At 37.2% G+C, this 22406-nt stretch overlaps 1 protein-coding gene across 1 annotated transcript; it reads right to left on the minus strand.

The window, feature by feature from the left end:
• Nucleotides 1-323: 323 nt before the first annotated feature.
• Nucleotides 324-21140, minus strand: UACA (uveal autoantigen with coiled-coil domains and ankyrin repeats). Its single transcript, XM_026060792.1, has 17 exons — nt 21034-21140; nt 19149-19237; nt 17938-18002; nt 16936-16993; nt 16526-16596; nt 16312-16418; nt 15178-15359; nt 14736-14773; nt 13353-13442; nt 12072-12179; nt 10402-10500; nt 10159-10195; nt 9193-9245; nt 5144-7843; nt 4000-4152; nt 2951-3016; nt 324-2193 (listed from the first exon to the last, which is right to left on the minus strand). Exons 1-17 carry the CDS (start codon nt 21129-21131, stop codon nt 2122-2124), a joined length of 4086 nt encoding a protein of 1361 aa, XP_025916577.1. The 5' UTR covers nt 21132-21140; the 3' UTR covers nt 324-2121.
• Nucleotides 21141-22406: the final 1266 nt, after the last annotated feature.

Below are 22406 nucleotides of genomic sequence, written 5' to 3' on the forward strand. Positions count from 1 at the left end.
CAAATCCTGATGACTGACATAACAGACAGCATACCCTGTTTGGTGTGGAAGTGGCCAGAGTAGATTTACTCTAAAAAGTCAATTGATAGAAGCTTTAAGTTCTCTATATTTGATTCTCAATTAATACCATTAAAACTTTACTAACTACGAACTCTGCAAGTAGACGGAAGAACTACTAATCTTAGTAGACATCTAAAAAGTAAACCTGTGTTACCTGGCATTCAAGAGCATTCAAGTGAGTTCAACATCCTTCACTACTCATACTATTTTGCCAACTATTTATACTCCTTTATCTTTTACAGAATTGACCACTACAATACAAAAAAGAAGAAAACACTTTATTGGTAGGCAATACAGCAGAAGTTTAAAAAATTACATAGAGCTCCCTCAATAAGGAAACATACAATATCAAAATATGCCAGAGTTAGTATATCAAAACAATCAGTTTCTCTCCAATAAGAGCTTCAAGTAATGCAATCGGAAAAGAATTTGGCTAAAAACTACTGTATATAGATTGAGATGCCTTCTGTAATAATCCTCTAAGAAATTAAAGGAAAGCAGCAGTAGATCTGTTGTACTACAGATATATTTAGTAAATATATTAAATATATTTATATAAAAACTGTCCTGCACATTCATCATTATGTCTGCATCCTCTTCCCTGTGGCAGTTGTCATTTCCATTCTATGCCATGACAGTGCCCAAAAGAGGGGGCACAAAAGGAAGCAAATAACACTACTAAAAAAAAAGTGAGAGACAGAGAGACCTAAGCCTGTACGGTACAGTTTCTTGGGTTTGCATTAAGACCACATAAGCAAGCAGATACCTCAGAACCTTGACTTAAGTTGTCCTTATTTCTCAGGAGCATGGAAGAGGAAGTTTATCTTTTGTCCATAGGATGCCAGGTTCCTACTCACTAGTTACATATAAATACTTTCAAGCAAATTGTCTGAAGATAACAGTACTATTGATAGCACTTACAATGTTTATTCTATTAAAACAGCAACACAGAGGAAAAGAATTATTGACAAATGAGCCTAATAATCCAAAACGTTGTATTTTCTTTCATAAAACATACTTCAGATACATCATCCTTTGGAATTATTGCACCTTCACTTAAAAATGAAGCCCTGTCTTCTTTAATAGGTAGATTCCAAGCAAATTAAAATTTGCATTTTATTAATCTTACTATTTGCAGCTTTCCCCATAAATAATTGGATTATAGTACATAATTTACATTTAAAAGGAAAATACCTTAAGCTTCTGTAAGAAATTGTTTTAAAATCAAGTATCTGAATTATCTAATGTACAGTTTAATGAGATGCTCAGTCTACACCCATATTATGCCTAATGAAGAATGAAACTATACAAAAGCAGAACAGCATTTCAATCTAAATGCAATAGTCCTACTTTTAGAACCTACAGTAATCAACATTATCAAACAGTCATGAAAAATCTTCCAGGGAAGGTGGAGATAAAAAATTAGTGTTTTGACAGAAACCCTGATTTAAGTCTTGTAAAAGGCAAAGGCACTACATCTTAAGTTACTAAAAGTCTGTAACTTGGCCAGCCAAGTTACAACATACAACTAAACACCTTCCATCTTGCTTTGCAGCTGACCTAAGCACATAGTAATGTCTTGATCAACTTAAGTGACAAACAGGATAGCCACATTTTTTTAAAATGATTAAGAGAATTAAACAGCTACAATACTTCAGCCAAGCTCATTTGAACGTAGTTTATTTTCAATCATACCATAAGAGTTCAAGTTATAGGATGAACTAGAATTTCTGGGTATAGGCCTTGTCTTATGAAGTGGTCAATCCGACATTGAAATAATTTAACTACTATGTCATCATTTTGACTTGTAAACCAATTGTTAAGTAGGTTCTACATCATTTATTAATCTACTGAAATAAGTTTCAGATCAAGCTTCATAGTCCTGTTCTACTGCTTTACAAGAAAGTATTTCAGCTTCATAAATTGTTTCATATTTGGAGTAACTTTTGGGGGGTTCCAACTGCAGTTATGTTAATATAAATCTCATGAAGGTTATCACTACCGTAATCACAGCACTCCTACAAGATGCAGCAGCCCTCAAGAGACATGGCACTAAGCACATCAGCAAACAAGTCCCTGTCTCATTCGAATGATCTGTAGTAAAGCAGCTTGGACATCTTCATCCATGTGACCCTAGAGCAAACAAACACTTCAGTTAAAAAGAAAGAAAGAAAAGGCCCATAAGTATCACCATTCACAGCTAATGTTAGAAGATTCTCCAGAACTGCCCAAAAGTATTAACTCATTTCTGTTATTTCACCACTCTAGACAAATCTGAAATACTTGTGGAATCCTCTGTTGCTTTCTCATGAGATAAAGAAGTGTCCATCTCAATGGCACACTGAGTTTCCTATTTGAAAACATTATTTGGGAAATAATTACTGTTCATATCCTCTTGACTCTACAGCTTGCTGCTGTAACAGTGGTCCCTGTTTTTTGTGCTTAAGTATCTGAAATCATAAAATTTCAAAATGAGTTATTCAGTTTTGTTTAATGAGAGCCACTGGGTTAAGGCTGTATTAAAAGTTTCCAACATTCACTTGGCTTCTATCCAGCATTATTTGAGATGATGCAGAATTGACAACACATCACCTGACACCATCACCTGCAGAATAAGCAACTGTTATATATAGTTATACTGTATACGGATGGTAATAAGGAGATGGAACTGTTATATATAGTTATACTGTATACGGATGGTAATAAGGAGATGGAACAATAAACACACCATTCTTATACTTTTGCTTTTTTGATGGATCAGTTCATTCCAAAACTCTCAACTTGAAAACAGATACTTGATTCTAGGTTCAAGTCTATTTGAGATCTTCCAGTAAAACAGAAACCAGTGCCTTCAGAATCTCTACATTCAGGCAATGACAGACTAACATACCTGCACGGCACTAAGAAGATGTGTCCGATAAACTGAAATTACTTCTTGGTGCTGCCTTTTAGCATCCTATAAAAACCAAGATAGAGAGAGGAGATTAAATTAAAATTTTGAACATTAATCCCTGCATAACTCCAGCTTTGCATGTTTGGTTTTGTGCATGTATTTTAGACTAGCAAAACCAGAATTTCAAGGTTAAATTTTGCTATAACCCCTCCATTAACCAAGAAGAAAAGTCACCCCTTCACTTTTATTGCTTACTGGCAGCAGACCAGTTTTGCTGAAAACAAGGCTATTCAGACAGGCTGATTCAGTGTCAGTCCAGGTGCTATGATCAAAAGCCTGCTTCATCAAGAGCATGTGGTATCCGTTTAAAATCCCCCAATTTAAGTATGCTTCACCTTATAAGGTCAACCTTGCAAACACTATTAAGGATATATCCTAGTTTTGTACAGATTTACAAATACATAACTTTGCTTACATACATAGCTTAATTATGAGAAGCTTTATTCAAGTCACAAGGCCACTAATATCCATGTCTGAACACAAAACCACAGCTCCTACCATAAAGTATTCCCTCTACTGTGACTACTTCATGATAAGCATTATACTGCATGCTCTTTGCGGACAAGGGAATGCAGAGTCATCAAATCCTTTAAGAAAGGACGACCTCTCTTCTCGTCAAGGCGAGAAGAGACACGGTTGGTGTTTTTGTAAGAAATGTTACTGTGGAACTTGCACACAGAAATGGTCTTTACATTAACTGTCACAGCACACCTAGTAAGCACAAGTTCTCTCCAGATAAATTGTTTCTGTGCCCACTTCATTTGGAGAAGTTCCCAAACACTGCAACTCTTATGTGCAGAAGTCACCGCCAATACACTGAATCAGGGGTGGGGGCGCAGCACATTAGTACTCTACTTGTCTTCAGAGTTCAGGCCCACAATCAACTCCAGTGCTCTAATGACCACATAGATACTTCCCTCTTTAAAAAAGAATCATTGTAAGCAATGTTACTGCATTTCAGAGCAATGTCTTGCATAATTACTTACAGCTAGCTGTTGCTGAAGCATTTGCACTTGGTTCTGGAGCATTTCAACTTGTTGGTTCTGTCTTTTTGAGGGAATCCCACTGGTGTAAGTAAGCTGAGACAAGCCATTAAGAGCTTGTTTTAATCGCTCTACATCATTAAGCAGTTCTGTTATCTTTAAAAGAACACAAAAACCTTAGTTAGGGATGTCTCACTTACTGAAAAGCAATATTCCTGACGTTTTTAAAGTCTAACGAAGATTGGCAAACATTGAGGGGTATTTGTTACTGCATACCAATCACACTAGCTAAGAGACTGTGCAAGGACAACCTCATTTTCATGACAAGCTATCATTGGTTCACGCTCTGCTTCCTAGCATTGAAATCCATAAGGTATGGACTTCAGTCTGCCAGACACCCAAATGACTTGTAGTCTAAAGATATTCTCATTTCCAAAGAGGACACTGAATGGTCAAAAAACAAGCTAGAGAAATTAAACAAATATGGCTCCAATCTACACAAATGTAGGTATCTGAAGGAGAAACATGGTCAGCATACATTTAACAGGAATATTCTTGAACTGTATTTTATATAAAGTTAAAATCTTCCAGAATCAAGTTAGCACTGTTTGTTAATCCTAGATTTTATTGTAAGAAACCATCTTTGTACTAACTGAATCTGCTAAAATGAACCAGACCTATTTAAGATCATTAATTAGCACACTTAGGCATTTCAAAGCCATATTGGTCACAAATTCATGATTTACTTCATCTTCCTGATGTCAGGCTGGCAACGTCTTTTGCACAGAAATTGCTAAAATAACATATCAACAGATGGAAAAATCAAGCTATAAACTGGAAACATGCAAGTCACCTAATTGATGCAATAATCAGCTTACATGTACAAAAAAATCTGATAAACTCACAGTGAAGTTTTAAAAGGTTGAGTTTACTTACAACATATGCCCGACATAGATGAAGAATTAAGAAAGTTTAGTATAATGCTACCAAAAACAAGACTTCAGATTTGCAAATTTGGCCCAGTCTTAGCTACCTAATGCTCAGTACAAAGTCATTCTTGAATATCTAGAGTAGCTATATTCGAAAATCTAGTTCCTTAGAGCTAAACTGAGAACATTAGGAGCATTAACTGTCTGACGCTTCCTACCTTGTTATCCTTGGCTTCCACCTGCTTTGCAGATTCCTGTATTCTTTTCTGCAGGTCAATAATTGTTGTCAATGATTTGTCACACCTTTCTTTCTGGTCTTTAATTTCTTGCTCAATGCTGCAGCTCCGTAACTGAAGCAATTCCTTTTCATCTTTTAAAGAAAGCTCACTCTTTTTAGCTTGCAAAGCCTCTTCACATGCTTCCTCATATTTTTTATTCACACTGAACAAGTTTTCAGCTATGCTATTAATTTGGGCCTCCAGATTACTTTTCATGGATTTGTATTCTGATATGTCAATTACTTCTTTGCTCTCCAGCTCTGTTAAAGCTTGCCGAGTATGCTCAATCTCAGACTGCAGCTTCAGGATTTCCTCATTTTTAATGCAGTTTTCTTCTTCCTTCTCTTCTAAGCTGTTTTTGACTGTTACGATTTCTTGTTCTAGCATTTCCTTCATTTGCATATACTCTGCCAAAGGTACTGAAGAACTTTTTAGATCTGACAATTCCTGTTGTAATTCTCCTACTTTTAGTGTCTCTTTATCGTAACATTCCTTCTTACTTCTGAGGGCTTCCTTTAGATCCTCTATAGTGTTACCAAGAGCCTTCTTCAAGGCTTCAAATTGTTCCACTGGAAGATACTGACCCATATGAGCCTGCACAGTTAGGGCCTGCTTCGCGCTCTCCTGCAGCTCATCGTTCTCTTCTTTTTTGCCTGTGTACTTCTGCAGTAGTTCTCTCAATTGCTTATTCAACTCTTCCAGTTTGTTTATGAACATTTTTTCCATTTCATGGGATTTCTCAGCAAGGATGTAGTTCTGTTGCAAGTCATTTTGGATGGACAAAACACCATTTTTGAGCTTTTCATTTTCCTGTTTACATTTCTTGCTTTCTTCCTCACTTTCTCTGCACCTCTGCGTTTGTTCTAACAACTGCTCTTTTAGTTCTTTCACTGTGGCTTCAAAGCTTTGTTCTCTCTCTTTAAAGGAGAGAACTGGTGCATATTTGGACTTAATGCATTCTTGAATTGTGTCAAGTTCCTTCTTTTGGGCTTCAATTTCTGCATGTAACTGCAAAATTTCTTCTTGACCCCTTTTATAGCCAGCCATAATTTCAATGTTATTTTCCTGAAGTTCTTGCATGCTTTTATTTAAAGCAGTCACTTTAGACTCATGATCTTTTAAACTTATATAGTCAGTTTGTAGTTGATTCTGCAAGAGTTTCACCTTGTTTTTCAAAGTTGCATTTTCTTCATTTACCTTCATGAATTCTTGCTTTATCTCTTCAGTTTTTCCCTTCAGATCTGACAGCTCTGTATTAGTCTTTTCTAGTGTGTTATTCAAGACTGTTTTAATCTCTTCGTGCGTTGTAACCAACACATACTGATCCCTGAGAGTTTCTCTTATGACTGTGTTTTCAGACACTAATTTGCACATTTTTGCTTGCTCATCATCATATTTTTTATGAAGCGCAGCAAGCTGCTTTTCAAGCTCAATACCACTAGCTTTTAAAGCTTCTACTTCTTTTTTGTGCTGCTCTGGGGACAGGTACACAGCTTGGAAGTGGCTTAAGTTCTCACTTAAGTTGTTCTTCTCTGCCAGCAACTTTTCAGCTTCTGCCTTGCTTTCATTGTACTTCTTTGTTATTTCAGAAAGCTTTTTGGTCAGATCACCAATGGTCAGTTCACCTGTTTTTTTTAATTCTTCATGAATTTTTAAAGGCACATTCTGGCTTTTAATTTCAGTTTTTAGCATTTGGATTTGCTGCTTAAGCATCTTGTTATCCATTTGAACTCTTTCAACTTCCTTCTGCAAAGTCTGATTCTTCTGTAATAATTCAGAAATAGTTTTCCCAAGTTCCTCAGTTTTTTGCTCAAATCCACTCCTCATTTGTTCATGTTCTTCTGGCTTTACATGATGAGCAAGTTCAGCTTTCTGACTCTCAGATTCCCTCTTTAAAAGCCAAACCTCTTCCTGCAGTTTTTCACGTTCTCCTTCCATCTCTACTAACTTCTTCGCTTTCTCATTCACTTCATTTGATAACAACCCCTTCATGTTTTCAAATTTCTCTGCAGTTATGGAGTGGGCTAACTTCTCTGCTGTTTCTTTGAGCTGCTCTTTTAACTCTATGATGTTTCTTTCCCCTTTATCTCGCTCCATCTCCAACTTAACGAGTTCCTTCTGCAACCTTTTATTCTCTTCCACCAGCCTTCCTTCATCTGTCTTAAATTCTGCCACTAACAATTCATTCTGCTTAATCTGGTTCCTCAGTTTACCCACTTCAGCAGAGGCTCCTTCATACTTTGTTTTCATTTCTTTCAACTGATCCTTCAGCTCCTCTGTTAGCTTACTGCTTCCTGAAGCAGCTTCATTAGTCAGGTGATCTTTAAGAGCAAGAAAGTGGGTCTGCATTTGCTTAACTTTGCTTTCTGAGTCAAACATTCTCTTCTGTACATCTTTTAAAGCATCTTCCAGCTGTTTTATCTGTCCATCAGATTCCTCCTTGGTTCTTTCACACTCCGATGCCAAAGCTTTACATTCAGATACCTTGTGAGACAGTTCTCTCTGTAGTTTGCTAATTTCTTCTTTTGCTGCACCATAGCAGGTTCTCATGTTGTTGAGCTCTCTCTTTAACGTTTCCTTCTCTGAACTGGCTGATTGGTTAGGCAGGGATAGCTCCAGGGGTCTCAGCATAGACCTGGACTGAAGATAAATTGGCACAGAAATAGAAATGTTTTTTAGAAGTTTGCCAATTCACCTGCCATATCATATATATACACACAATTACCTTAAATTTATACCGATATGAGCATAAAACTCATCTCCCTGAAAGATTTCAGGTTAATTAATCTATTCTTGCCCATATTACAGAACATATTTCAGCTTTTAACAGATAAAGTTATTTTGATTACAGTTCTACATTATTGTTTCTTAATCATCAGACTCCCCCAATTGTATGAAAATATCTTTAAAGGAAACAGAACTGACTAAGTATATCATGATTAACAGAACCTTCTCTCTAAAGAGAAGTCATCTATTTACTGTCCAGTAAAATATACCTCAAAAAAGTTTTGCCCCACCCCTCCTCCCCTGGGGTCTTTAACTGGACAAAAGGCTACTTCGCTACMAAGTATGAGGGTAATTACACAATGCAGACTTGCTTTGGTGATCTTATGTTCCTCAGACCAAAAAGCAGCAACTCTGACATGACCAACTCAAAGCCGCTTAACTCCTGCTTGGGACAGGATCCTTTCTTTACAACACATCAACTCACTCCATGCTTCAATTAAAAAAATCCTAAGTCTGTTTGGATAATGTCATGTAAAACATAGCAAAAAAAAAAATGGACTTCTGCATTTTCTGTGTTACCTGAAGAACTCAGATATTTAACAGAAAAACAAGAATAGGTTTTCTCTCCTTTAAGTGGCAGAAGTTAACCAAATCAAAATTTATATTTCAGTAAAAATTACTTGGCAAAAAACAAAAAGCATAAGATCTGCAGATTTATTTCTGGCCAAACATCTGGAAGCACAACAGATGAGACTCAAATATCAGAACAATTTATTAGTTAGGACTAATCCCTGTCATATACGTCTCACTGTAAAAACATGCTGGACCTCATAAATAACCAAGTTGGGGTTTAAAAGTGTGGCTAGGTATCAGCAAAACAAAATTGACAGAAAATTATTTAACTGACAGGAAACTAAAGTTTTCTGAATCTTATCTGAATTTAAGGGAAGAAGAAAATGTAGAAGAACAACTGACTGTATTCTAAACTGACTTTTAGTCCAGCAGCCTGTTGATTCAGTTTTAAGAATGGTCATTACAGACTATTCAGTGCGTGACAGCAACAAGTTCACAGCATTTAAAGCAATGCCACATAAGTGACTCTAGAGGGCACCAACAATTACAAAATAAATGTTGTGAGGCAAGTATTTACAGATTTTGTATTCAAAAGCAATGTTTAATATACATATATGTAAGTAAATACAGCTTTCCCAAGCATATATGTCATAACTATCATAATTCTCTAGGTGGTAAATATTTATTACCTGTGATTCCATAGCAAACATTTGACCTTCCTTAAGTAGTAATTCTTCTTTTCCTAGATTTTCACAAAGCAAACAACATTTAGTCTTTGTTTAAAAATAGCAAAACAAACACAAGAACTGTTTTTCCTTCCTAATCCTATTCTCTTCAATGGAACTGTACTAGGTAGCAGCTTGGTGTTTAAGTACTTGATATCAAGACAACGGCCCTTTAGTGCAGTCATACAGCGAAGCCTGTACAAAATCCCCCTGAAGGAAGAGATGCCCCTAACATCATGGGCTAGATACAGTTCTGCCAAACAGTATGGAAGCCACCTTGATTTAGCTGCACGGCAGCACATGAACACACCCGGAAAAAGCTCTCCAAATAAGTGACCTGTTCTGACAGGCAGCAAACAACGGCTCAGGGCAGGCTAAATAACACTAAGTTACATAAGTGCAAGACCGGTCTGTAACCAAGTTGGACATACAGAGCTTCAGTTTGTGGAAATGGAATCACTTCTAATACAAACAAAAGCCAAGGTTTTGCATTTGAAGTGATGCTCAAATCTGCCTACGCTAGAGTTTCACAGTGACCATAGTTTTCCTGTCTATCAGGAGGAATGAGCAGTCAGAATACAAGACTTGAGCTGGAATGAGTGTTTTTAAGATACGAAGAATGGAAATGGAAGGATTCAGCTTGGATCACAGATCTTGCTCAGATTGTTTTTCACATTATTAGAGGACACAGGAGAGTTACAATGTGGATTTCACAATATCAGTCACTCCTAAGTGAGACAGATCAACAGTGCCCGAGCACTCAAGTACAAACACAACCAGGCCAGCTGACTGCTTTGAGGTTTGAGGCGTGAATACACGTTAAGTCTCGCTATAGTTAAGATGACCGAAAGGAAAAGACAACAGAGGTTTCATCTGTGTATTATAACTTGTTATGCATGACGCAATGTTAGAAGAATTAAATATACTTACTATTACCAAAATTACTTCCAGACCCCACAAAGTCAACCTGAAAGCAAAAGGCAGAAAATGTAGAAGTATAGCTGAAAGTTTATTTCAAAATTTCATGCTGTATTTAACTATGGATTAAAGAGCAGGAAAGGCCTTTACAACAGGAGAGCTATTTAAGACTTTCAGCAATTTAAACTAAAATTGCTTCAGTATTTACACTACAGTAGATGGTAACCATATTACATTTCAAATCAATTGACATACTTCGTAATATTTGAGTTTAGCTTTCAGAGCTTCAATAGTTCTTAAGCTTTCTTCCTGCTGTTTTTCCTTGGTAGTTAGGATTTTCTTCAACTCATCTTTCTGAAAGAGAGCAGAAGTGTCAAAAAGCCAAAGCCACAAAAATAGCCAGATTTAAGATGTCAAGCAACTTATTTAAAAGAAAAGTTTAGAGAACCTCAACCAATGTCAATACTGAAAGAACCACTAATTTCTCAATTTTAAAGTTTTTCTAGAAGAACGAACAGAGTCATGGGAATATGCACCAACCTCACATTCGCATTTTAGTTTTGCATTACTGGAAGTCACTACTTAAAGAGATACTCCTATATTAAGTTTGTTTAAAGGTGCCATAGGGACTACATACATCACTGTTTGTAGTAACAAATGCCGTACAGCTGTATAAACCAAATACGTATCACTAGATAGTTCATTTAGCATTTATGGGTAACTTTTCTCTATAGTTTAAATACTGTAACTTAAGCACAATAACCATTTCCCCCATTTCAGAGTTTTACAGTTTTATTACACTTAAAAGTGGTATATCCTACCTCATTTTCAAGATCATCTGCAAACATTTGCTCCTGCAAAAATAACAAAAAAAATCCCCCCCAGAAATCATTTTTCAATAGTGTTTTTGAAGGGGCTTATATACAGCTTATTAGCTGATGCATCTACCCCAGTTTATAATGCTACATGCTTCCAATATACTTTTCCCCTTCCATTTACCATCTAACATCTGGAAAGGAAAAAAGAAATAGAAGTTAAGGATGTTTGACAGAACAATGTCTCTTGAAGTGTATATTAAGAAATGGGAACATCTTAATTATCTAGATCATACACCACTGAGGAAGAAAAGGAGTTTTTCAGTAGAAACTTGTCGATTTTTGGAAAATGAATGTTAAGTTTTTTGTTTGTTTGCTTTAAAGGCAATGCTCAAGACAATCTGACCTTCCAGGACAAAGTTTATGTGAAGACACATTGGTTTTATTTCTGTGCTCCACGTAGGGAAAGTTTCTTTTCTTTTCTTTTTTTTTTTTTAAATGCATCTCCTGCAGAAATGAAGTGCAGGAAAAAATGTGAGCCTCCAGAAAGCATGAAAAAAATCCTGTTTTGATTTTTCTCCTAAATTATACTGGGCATCTTCAGTGCTCCAAATACAGAGAACATTTCAGAAGACTGACTTTCAGTATAGGGTGACAGATTCTGTACTGGAAATCCTTTTTCCTATTTTTGCCAGTTGAAGAGTTCTTTATATATTTCTACTTATAGTAATAGCTGGAAAAAATAAGCATTGATCATCATACATACTGACTTACAACACCTACATTTAATTGTTCAGAGTAAGTTTGCTCTCTGAATTATAATATACCAAAACATATCATGATTACATTATGAAGTAGAGCCATAAACGCTGTTACTCAGATTTAAGAAGTTGTAACAAGTCTCATCACATTTTAAGTATCACTACAAGACCAAATGTTGTCTTCCTTTGCAGAGAAGATGACAGTGATACATAATAGAAATAATTTACAGGAAAGCAGTGAAGACCACACTACTTATATGAGTTTTCCTTTCCACTTTAAGGAGTCTTCACTACGCATGTCAGGTGGTTATCACAGCTTCCAAGTCAGGTTATTCCAACATAGTTTTACCTCATTCAGCTGCAGCTGTAGCCCATTGATTCTATCCAACAGCATCCTTTGCTCCTCTTGCACTTCTCTCATTCGATCTTTCAAGTCTTGATTTTCTAATTCTAGTTCCTAGAAGAAAAAAAAATACATAAGGAAAACTAAAGAATCTGAACCAATAATTTTAACAGTCATTAAAAGACACCAAACCTTGATTAACAAGTCCCATAATCATTTTGTAGGACTTATTTTAGGTCCATTTCCTTTTGAATGTTTACAAATAAGCCTAAGTTTCTTCAAGTTTTCCATCTTTAGGAAGCTCATTCTTGGATAAATGTACAGAGGTTTAAAAGGCAATCTTATTCTAGTTTCATGCTAACAGCAGTTAAGAGGCTGCTCATCTGCCATCTGTCAACATGTAAAAATAACTGATGTTAAAACAGTGTCTGAAACCCAGCTGCCAGTCAAAGATGTAACAAGAAAATGTCTCCTCACGAGCGTGAAGCACAACCACCTTTAAATGGACCAACTGTTCCAACAGCCACCGGTATCACCCTAGTAACATATATTAAACACAGCATAAGAAAATAACAGGTCTTTGTACCTTCAATCAGTCCAGTGCTTACACCCAAACAAAGCCTGTTTAAACTCTGCCAGATTAGATCACTTCCTTAACTGTGATAAATACTTGAGCTCAAACCAGAGAAGTTGCATTTGGAGATCTTTATCCTTTTATTACAAAATATTGCAAAACAGCCTAAACTTCTCAGGGGCTTGTTTCCTATAGTTTAAAAAGCTATCTATCTTCTCAGAAACTAATGACACAGTAACTAGATGAGATAATAACAGGTAACATAATTATGATGCAAATCATTTTTAGTAAGACATTTAAATACACATCAGGAACATTCTCAAAAGAATGTTAAGTCTTGCTGTTTTGGGACCTTATAATTTCTCATTCCAGGACCAAGGGCTGAGGTACTGCACATGAACATCGTGGACAAAGGGTTAAAAGATGGGAAGGGCCAAGACACCAAGAGACTTGCAGCTATTTATTACACACACAAACAGGTTTTTTCCCCCTGAAAAGGTCTACAGTTTATCTGTGGAATTACTGCATTGCATACTCGGACAATTAAATTTTAATTAAACAACAATATATATGACCTGTCTTAATGGAATTGCTAATGGTTACTTACAAGCACATCTTGTCTTTAACACGTCTGGTTCATTATGCAGATAGGAATGTGTCTGGTTCATTACACATATAGGAATACATAAGTCATAGAAAGTCTTCTAGTTTACCTGAGCATTATGCTCTTTCCGATACACTCTGACATTCACCTCCTCCTCCTGCACATGCAGCCGATTCCATTTTTGTGACATGTTAGTAACCTGTTATTGCAACATTAAAACATTAACCTATGTGTCTGTTGCATTCTGAAGAAATCCCTTTCTGGGACAGCAGGCTGCTCCAGCTTTGATTCCTGCTTCCACTGGGGGGCAATACTACTAAACATTCAAATTTTGCTAGATCTGTTTCTCCTTACGAATTAGATCTCTCATGATCTCATCCAGACAGAAAACAGGATGCCTGTCGGATCTCAGACACACATATCAAAGTGTATTCAAACAGAAATGCACATACCATCTGACTACAGAAGGAACCTTCTCAGCTACATGTGAAGTCAAGAATTCAAAGATACTGAGCCAGCTTTGCCCCACAGCATAATCCTAACCGGCCTCTCAGCAGTACCAGCTGCRCGCTTTGTTTCAGTGGTCGGGGTAAGCAGCTTACAGCCCACCTCTCTCAGGTTCATACAACCGTGGCATTACCCTTGTACCAAGAGTCCCTCCAAAGCCTCCCTGAGCAGCTTTAACAGACCTGAGAATCATGCCTCAGAATTTAGGAGTTGTATTTCAATATRTAGATGTGGAAAGAAGCCACTATTTATGCTCCAGAAGCACACAGTATTTTGTTTGACATGCAGTATAAACATGTAGCATAAATTAAAGTAACAGGCCTGCTGGGCAGCATCAGGCAGGATTATGAATCTTAAAATTATGAAGCCTCAAAGTAGTTCATAATTATGACACTGTCCTCTACCAAATGAGGCACTAAAATTGGAAGAAAAAAGATGCATACATGCATGAGTAGCTTCAGCATGGCAACTCCACTCATTAATTACCTTTACAGGCCAGCTACCACAGCTATTTACTTCACAGCAGCAAAGACAGAAATTGCAGTAAAATTTACACCATAACTCCTAAAATCTTTTCCTGTGCAATATATACTGAACATTGCAATTAAAAAAGCTTAGAAAACGTTGCTAGGACAGTTAGAGACTGCACAATTTCATTCCACACCCATTTTTAAAACATGAGGTGTCCCAAGCTGCTTTGCAGAACAACCAGCTTTTGAAGAAGCAGTAACATGCAAAACCAGCTCCTCCTTCAGCAACAGCTCACATCCAGCAGTGGACAACGGAGAAGTTACTGAACATAAACACCGGCCAGAATGTCAGGCTCAAACACCCCTATCCATTCTGTGCCTTGTTTCTTCCCCTGCCACCCCCACAAATAAGAGGAAGGAATAATGCTACAGCAGAAAAACTTCATTAATGCTACATGCCCCCTCGTATCTTCTCAGAAGATAAGGTTACAGATATATACTATAAAAAGCCTCACCTTTTGTTCAGGTTGCCCTTTCTTCACGATATCCCTTGCTGAAAAAGGAATCAAAAATTGGGAATTTAAAGTGCATTTCATTCAGATTCATGCAATGCATACCCAGCCATTTTACTTAAGTTTTTATCTTGAGAAGATACTTCAAGAAATAGATATTTGCTGGTTTGATTAACTGGAAAAACAACATTTACAAGTCCAAGGTGAAACTCCCATGAGCAATACCACAGTGCCAGGTTCAGAAAGATTAAAACCCTGTACCTCACGACATCACAGCATGGATTAGCTTTTAAAAAAACATCTTTCCTCCCAGACAGGCAGCTTTTTGTTTAAAGAATTAGCGCTGCCCTCCAAAGAACAGGTTTCTGAAGACCTAACACAGCGAGAAGATGCACAATTCAAGAGACAGAATAATAGCAACCAGTTACAGCAGTGTTCTTCATACCTTTGCTGGAATCCTCAACGGCAGCTTTTATTAAAGCCAAAATGTCAATATTGTCACCAATTCTGGCATAGTAAGCACAGTCATGACCAAGGCCATCAGCCAAACTAACATCCGCACCATTTTTGAGCAAAACTTCTACTGCATCCCTGCAGCCATATTCACAGCCTAACATTAAGGCAGTCCTGGAAGGGGGAGAAAGATTGCGTTCAGAGACTCCCAGATCTCACGTTCACAATGGAACAAAGAGTTATAGGAATAATCCTTCACACACACCTTATGTTTAATTATAGAAACTTCAATCAAAAAAAGTTCTTTCCTCTATCAGGAGAGGAAAGAAAGTTTTAAGTCATGTAGTCAACTTTAAATATTTTTATAAAAAGAAACAAACAAAAGCCCACTCCAATAGCATTGCTTTCCTGCAGTGAGGATGAATCTGCTGCCTTTGAGAGCCACCCTGTATTTTGAGAACTCACATGATTTTTGGCTCACTCTCTATTTAAACAGGAACAACAAACCCAGGATGAAAGAAAGTTTGGACAAAGTTTGAGCGGGTGTTTGGAAGCCCTGGCAATCCCTTCCAGAGGAACACCTGCCAGTTCCAGCAAACGCCATGCAAGCGCCTGCGCCCTGACCAAGAGAGGCCTCACGCCCACTGAGGCAAATAACTGGGAGGAGAAAGAGTTATGCATAGACCTGCATGTACAGAAAAGGGACCTAAATGCTCCAAAATGTTTCCTTAGGAACCCCAATGGGACTTGGGCACTTCTTGACAGAGTACCACTTTTGGAATCAATAGGTAAAATGGATCATGATAAAGGGTGCAAGGTGCAGCTGGAGCAAGAGAAGAGGAGAGGAGAGATGAACCTTTAGCACAAGCAACTTCTGTTTCTCTGCAGCCAGCAACATGCAATACTTTCACACAAGTCAACACAAGTCAACACATATTTTAGATGCAAGAACAAGCAATTAAAAAGGCCAAGTTTATTTGCATTATTGAATTGGCACATCTACCTCTGGATTAAGTCAGAGTTTAGGATTCTTTTCAGCTGAGTTTTAACCTATTTATTGAAAACCAAGGACAGCTTTCTACTTTGAAAAAGTCAGTAGACATTCTGACCACACTGCATGCATTACCTGTTTTGTTTGTCCTTGGCATTAACCTCTGCTCCTCTGTCTATTAGAAGCTGACAAATTGTAGGATGACACATCTGAGTGGCCAGCACTAATGGTGTCCTCCCATCCTAAAGACAGGAAAGGGGGAAAGAAGTAAGGAAAGGGAGAGAAAGCAGAGAAAGCACAAGAACTCTAGTGGCACTCATATGGGAGAGAGATTTAAGTAGCAACTTACTCCATCTTTCGCATTCACGGAGGCCCCATGGTCACACAGTAGCTGTATACTGGAGGAGCAGTCTGACATAGCTTGCAAGAGAAGAAGAGAAAGGAGCAAGTTATATCGCTGAACAGTGCTCCTTGAAACCCCAAACGCCTCCTTGGGTACATGCATTTCACAAGGATACAGTACATGAAAGTAAAAGAAAGCATGGCAAGGCTCTATGACTCTCAAAAGCACAAAAAAGCACCACTGGTCAGGACTTTAAGACATTGCCTATATCGCTATGCCCAGAACCACACTATGCCCAGAACCACACTATGCCCACTTATAACCTCTGCTAAGTCTTTTCCTAAAGACAATTAAGGCAGCATACAGATTTGTTAGTGGATTTCATTCCGCAGTTACCAGAAAAGCAAAGCCTTTACCTGCATCATGGAGAGCAGTTCTTCCTTGAAGATCCACATTTTCAGTTGGACAATTGTACTATTAAAATAAGCAATTCAGCTTCAGTTAGGATTGAAATTGCATTTATAAAACATTAAATCACTTGGGGTTTTACTTAGTCGTTTAATAAAAAAGTGCTTTTATAGTTCTCAAGTATACTGACATACAGGAAAAGGACTAAGGGTGCATCCATTCTAGTACTTCAAACACTGCTCAGAAGAGTTTTAGAAGTAAATTAAGACTGCAAAAAAATTTGCAATCACACACGATTTCCTCTAAAACTTCCAAGTGTTTGTGCACTACAGCTAGGACTCTCTGCTATTAGTTTTTACTCCTCTGGTACAATTATCACTACTAGTTCTGGCATTTTACAGAAAATGCACCATTTGTGTCAGCATGCAGACATAGGCATCACCAAAAGAGATACATTTAAAAGCATCTTTTAGCTTGGCAAAGGTCCAAATGGGCACAGACTGACCAGGAATAAACATCAATGTGACCTCAGAAGCCTTCCACAAATCAATGGGGTTCCTACAACTGCAACATGCAGCTAGTCTAGTGGAGGCCTGCCCACCCCCCCCAATATACAATCCAATATTGTTTCATTAATGAAAGATTACTGGACATAATTGCCCATCTGTGGAAGAAAACACTATTCTGCAGCAAATCTTTCAGTCCTATTGCTTCTGAATACCCATATATTTAGAAAAGAAACACTAATCTTTAAAAGACCTGACTCCATTTCCTTTTACCACGTTTAAACTAAAATTTAATTGTCTGCGTGAAAAGATAGAGATGTTTATTTTCTTAATTTTAGCACTCTTTCAGCCACAACTTATTTTATGTGAAAAGGTATTTTCCCCATGACTGTTTTTTTTAAGAAAGCAATCGTTTAAAGAAAGTAGACTACTTCAACATCAAACAAGTATATTTAAGAACTCCTTTTTCTTCTTCTATGAGTAAAAAGTTACATTTTTCAGTACCTGCAATAATTTCTGCAAACATAAAGCATGTCCATATTTTGCAGCTAGGTGCAACGCGTTTCGACCTATAAGGAGAGCAACATCAAATTCAGGACCTATTTTGTATATGCATCTGAAATACCGCACACAAATTCAAATGCTTACGTTGTTTCTCAAAAAGTCTATTACTAATCAAATAACACTGACTCATAAGAAGTGAATCTGTCTTTCACTGAAGGCTTTACAAAGAGTTTATTTCATCTGAACCCAAACTCTGCCTCCTCCATAATTCCATATGCCTCATTACTGGTTATCATGTGCTGGATGTAGGGAAACATTGAGTCACGTAATTGCCTTTAGAGGCAGTGATTTCAGGACAAGAGGCAGTTTAGGTCAACATGTACATAGTTTTAATTTTTTTTTTTTTTTTTTTTTTTTGCAATTCAGCCAGTATTATAACTAAGCCATCTATCTCATATATACTTCATTCCCTTTGCTAAACAATCTTCTTTCTTAATTTAGAAAAACTGCAACTGAGGATTCAAATTCAAGTACAGTGAAATTAATCTCAAAATACTGCAAGTGACTCCACATGAGTTACAAAAAAAATCTGGCAAGTAAAAAGAGCCTAGATTATTTCTGTAATGATCTTAGAAATAAAATATACTTTAACTATGTTAAATAATGAGGTAGCACAATCTTATGGAAGAGTTAAACTGGGTGCTATTTTTGCTTAACACCTTCACACAAAAGCTGATCTCATACAGGTAAAGCAAAAGGTAGCACAGAGGTACACAGAAGTTGAGGGCTCAGTACAGAGGCACAAACACTTGCCAGGTCATTTAAATCAAATTCTCACTATGCACACTACAAGTATCCATGAAATGCACTTGATATTTAAACACAAATTCATTTAAAACAGTTCTTATCTTGTTATCCTTAACCAGAGAACAGATCTCACCAGTGAGACTGGAGTAGACTGCACAGAGCCAAAATTAACAAGTTCTGCTGGACCTGAGTGAGAAGCATTCATGAACCCATATAACAGGACATGACCAGTTTCCTCTAAACTGAGCCACAAGTCACACAGGTAAAAATCAGTTTTATAGCAAGCACAGAAAACTCTACAGAGGTGATGAACATCTATCCTACACCTTGGCTTAATCCTACCGCAAACAAAAACCAAGCTGAGAACTTTTGAAAGTTCCACTTTGAACTTCGAGGAAGCATACCTGCAGCATCGGTGGCTGTGATATCAACTCCATGAATAAGAATAGTATTCAAGCAATCCAGATTTCCCTTTGACGCTACAACATGGAATCTAAAAAATAGGAAACACCTTGCTTAAGCATAACTGTTTTATACACAGGACAAAAAGGTAATAACATTAAGCAGGAAAGTCAAAGCAAAACATTGAATACTGAAAGCATCATACAGTACAAATTCAGCTTTGTACACTGTCCAAATCTAGTTAAGAGTTCTGCAGATTTTACTTTGAGGAACAAGAGGACTTTTTAAAGTAGTCGTCATTTACCTTTAATCAGTGAATCAAGTAGAATACCAATACACTTTCCATTTTTCTTTCACATTCAAATTGAGCAAGAGCAAGTATTTAAATACTAAAAGTGAAGATTCTTTATCAAAATTTGACATTCTAGCTATCTGGAATTCTGACAGTCTTTTTTTGCAAGCATACCTTTCAGAAATTGAGTGAGGAGGAAGGGTCAATATGAACATTTTCAGAATCTCTATAGTATAGATGATTAACTTCTAGAGTAAGAAAGGGAAGAAAAAAGAAAAGCAGTTTCTTCTTTGTGCCCCTTTCATTAAGGCTACTAATTCCATCTTTATTTTCTGTTCCAGTCATCCTGAGGTTACTGATGGACACCAACAACATTTTTAATCAGTAAGTCATCCAAGGACTAGATACAATCAGAGGTGGATGTTAACACAAGCTTGATGAAGATGCTCAGTGCAAAGAAGCTACCATGATGGTTCATTATCAGCAGTATCTGTCGGTACTCAGAGTCGGGATGTGTTAAACAAATTGCTCATAACCAGTCAAGAAGCAGAAAAGTAACACGACACCAAGTTTTAAAACATCTACCTCATGACAAGCTAGCTCTGGATTTACAAAAATTAAGAGAAGATCCTCAATACTAAAAATGTAAATCAGCTAGGAAAACAGCAGTTTGTAAGACACATGCACCATCCCATATGCGCCAATTCAAAATACCTCTCAGAACATAGGACTGCACTGTGGAAGAGACTAAAAGAAAGGCAGGGTACAAGCTAATAGCTCAAAAGTCCATTTTACTAACGAATAAACAGCATCTCTAATGTAATATAGTCTCAGAAACCAAAAGTTTAGGAGGTTAAAAAATTAGCTTTCCTCATAGCTCACATTACACCTGGTACTTCTAATAGCACTCCATTCAAAACTTATGGACACTTCTTCAAATTATGGCTGAGCTAAATTATTTGTCTGTAATCTTGAGGAAGTTAATTTTAAGCAAAGACCAGCTCAATCAGTATCTAAAAAACACTGCCTACAGTCCTTTTTTATTTAAAAAAAGAAAGAAAAAAAATGTAGTTTGATTGTTCTTAAAACAACAAACATATACAAAACTACAAATTGACAACACACAATTTCAGAAAGCTTTAAATAATTGAACAAAATGGCAACTCTCGGAAACTCTTCTGCCTCTTATTTGGGACAGCCCCCATTGATTTACATTAATAAATCACCTACGCATAGAAAAAGATGGGGAATGTAGCCACACATCTCTACCAAACCTGGCTAGATCACATGCTTAAAGTCAGTCTTCACTGCTAAACCCATCCTACAGCCACATGATAAACCATTAGTTCAAATTTCTGTTCAAACAGGTTTTCTCCCTTCTCTGCTTCTTTCACTACACTGTAGAAGCAATGTGCTTTTCCATGTGCAATTGCTGATTAAAAGCTTCCATAAGATTGGTTTAGATGAGGCTACAATCCACCACAGTATTACAAAGATTTATACAAAAATAGTTTTTCAAGCAGCCAGATTTAGGACTTGAACAACTTCCACTAGCTTCCCCAACATCCATTATTGGATTACTGGGAGTTACTTACGCAGATCTCCCTTCCACATCCAGTTTAGTAGGGCTGACTCCTTTTTTGGCAAGGATTGATGAAACCTTTTCCACATCGCCCCTTTCAGCTGCTTTCATTAACCTGTCATCATACTTGTTCCAGTCTGTATTCAGCTGTATAAGACATAATTAGAAAAATTAGTGAGCTTATGGTACTGTATAAACCTACCAAAGCAGCTTCAATAAAAGGCCAAATTATGTGCTATTTCCAGGGGAAAAAAAAATCTTGGTTTACAAATTAAGTTGTAGCTTTTACAGTGTTTAGAGTTATTTACATACAACACTATAGTATTTCAGTCAGGCCATTAGCGTTGGATGTACCCTGCTCCACGCAGCCTGGTTAAGTCACTCAGTTCCTAAAGCAGACCATTTGGGTCTAAAACTGCTTTGTTTAGTTTTGGACAGAACAAGGCAGAACAAGAAAAAGTAAACCTCAAGCTGCACACAAGTGATGATTTCCTTGTTTGCTCTAAAGCAAACTCAAATTAAGCTTTCAGACACTTTCTCATATCAAGTGGTCTTTAGTCATCCCCTTCTGACCCCATAATGCAACCACAAACTATTTATCTGCCATGCGAGGCCTCCAGAAGAGCTACTTTTCCACTGGATCTTCGCCTTCTAGTCTCCCATCATGGATTCTTCCATCCTGACCAAAATAAGTCTTTCCCCACAGTGGTCAACTGGCAAAGGAAAGAACTGCTACACAGGGCTGTGATAAACTAAAGACTTTACAAGGAGAGAAGAGATATCACATGTATTTGTACACATACACCTTTAGAGCAGGGCGACTTCTAATATCGCAAAACCATGACAATAATGTGTCTAGAAGACTTCACAAGGTCACGTAAGCAGGGAGCTCCATACAAGACTAGCAATATCTGTGCATAGTTATAGAGATATTTGTCCAACTTAAAAGCTCTACTGATGGAGAGGCCGAGTTGTCCAAGGAGAACTGCAGCTCAGTGCTTCATATTTGAGACTTTTTTTCTTAGTGCCTGAACTGGTTATTGCTTCTTAACATCTCCACTATGTATGTTAAGAAATTACTTCCTCTCTCTTTGCAGTGCTTCTTGTATATTTGAAAAAAGCTACATCTCTTCCTACTCTCATGGCCTTTAGGGAATGCACATCAGTTCTTTTCTCTCAACAGCAAGGCATTTAACTCCATTAACTATATTAAATCGGGGGGGGGGGGGGTGTTCATCTTTATCAGTCTTTTAAATCATGATAGTCTAAAGAAAATCATAACAAAGTATATCATTTCTGTATATTAAGTATTTGTCCCAGTCTCAAGCCTTACAGGCTAAACAAGACATAACAGAAAGAAGCAAGGAAGTGCAAGTAACTGAGCCA

The sequence above is a fragment of the Apteryx rowi genome, unplaced genomic scaffold (assembly GCF_003343035.1).
Source record: "Apteryx rowi isolate R43461 unplaced genomic scaffold, aptRow1 scaffold_170, whole genome shotgun sequence".
NCBI classification, from domain to species: Eukaryota; Metazoa; Chordata; class Aves; order Apterygiformes; family Apterygidae; genus Apteryx; species Apteryx rowi.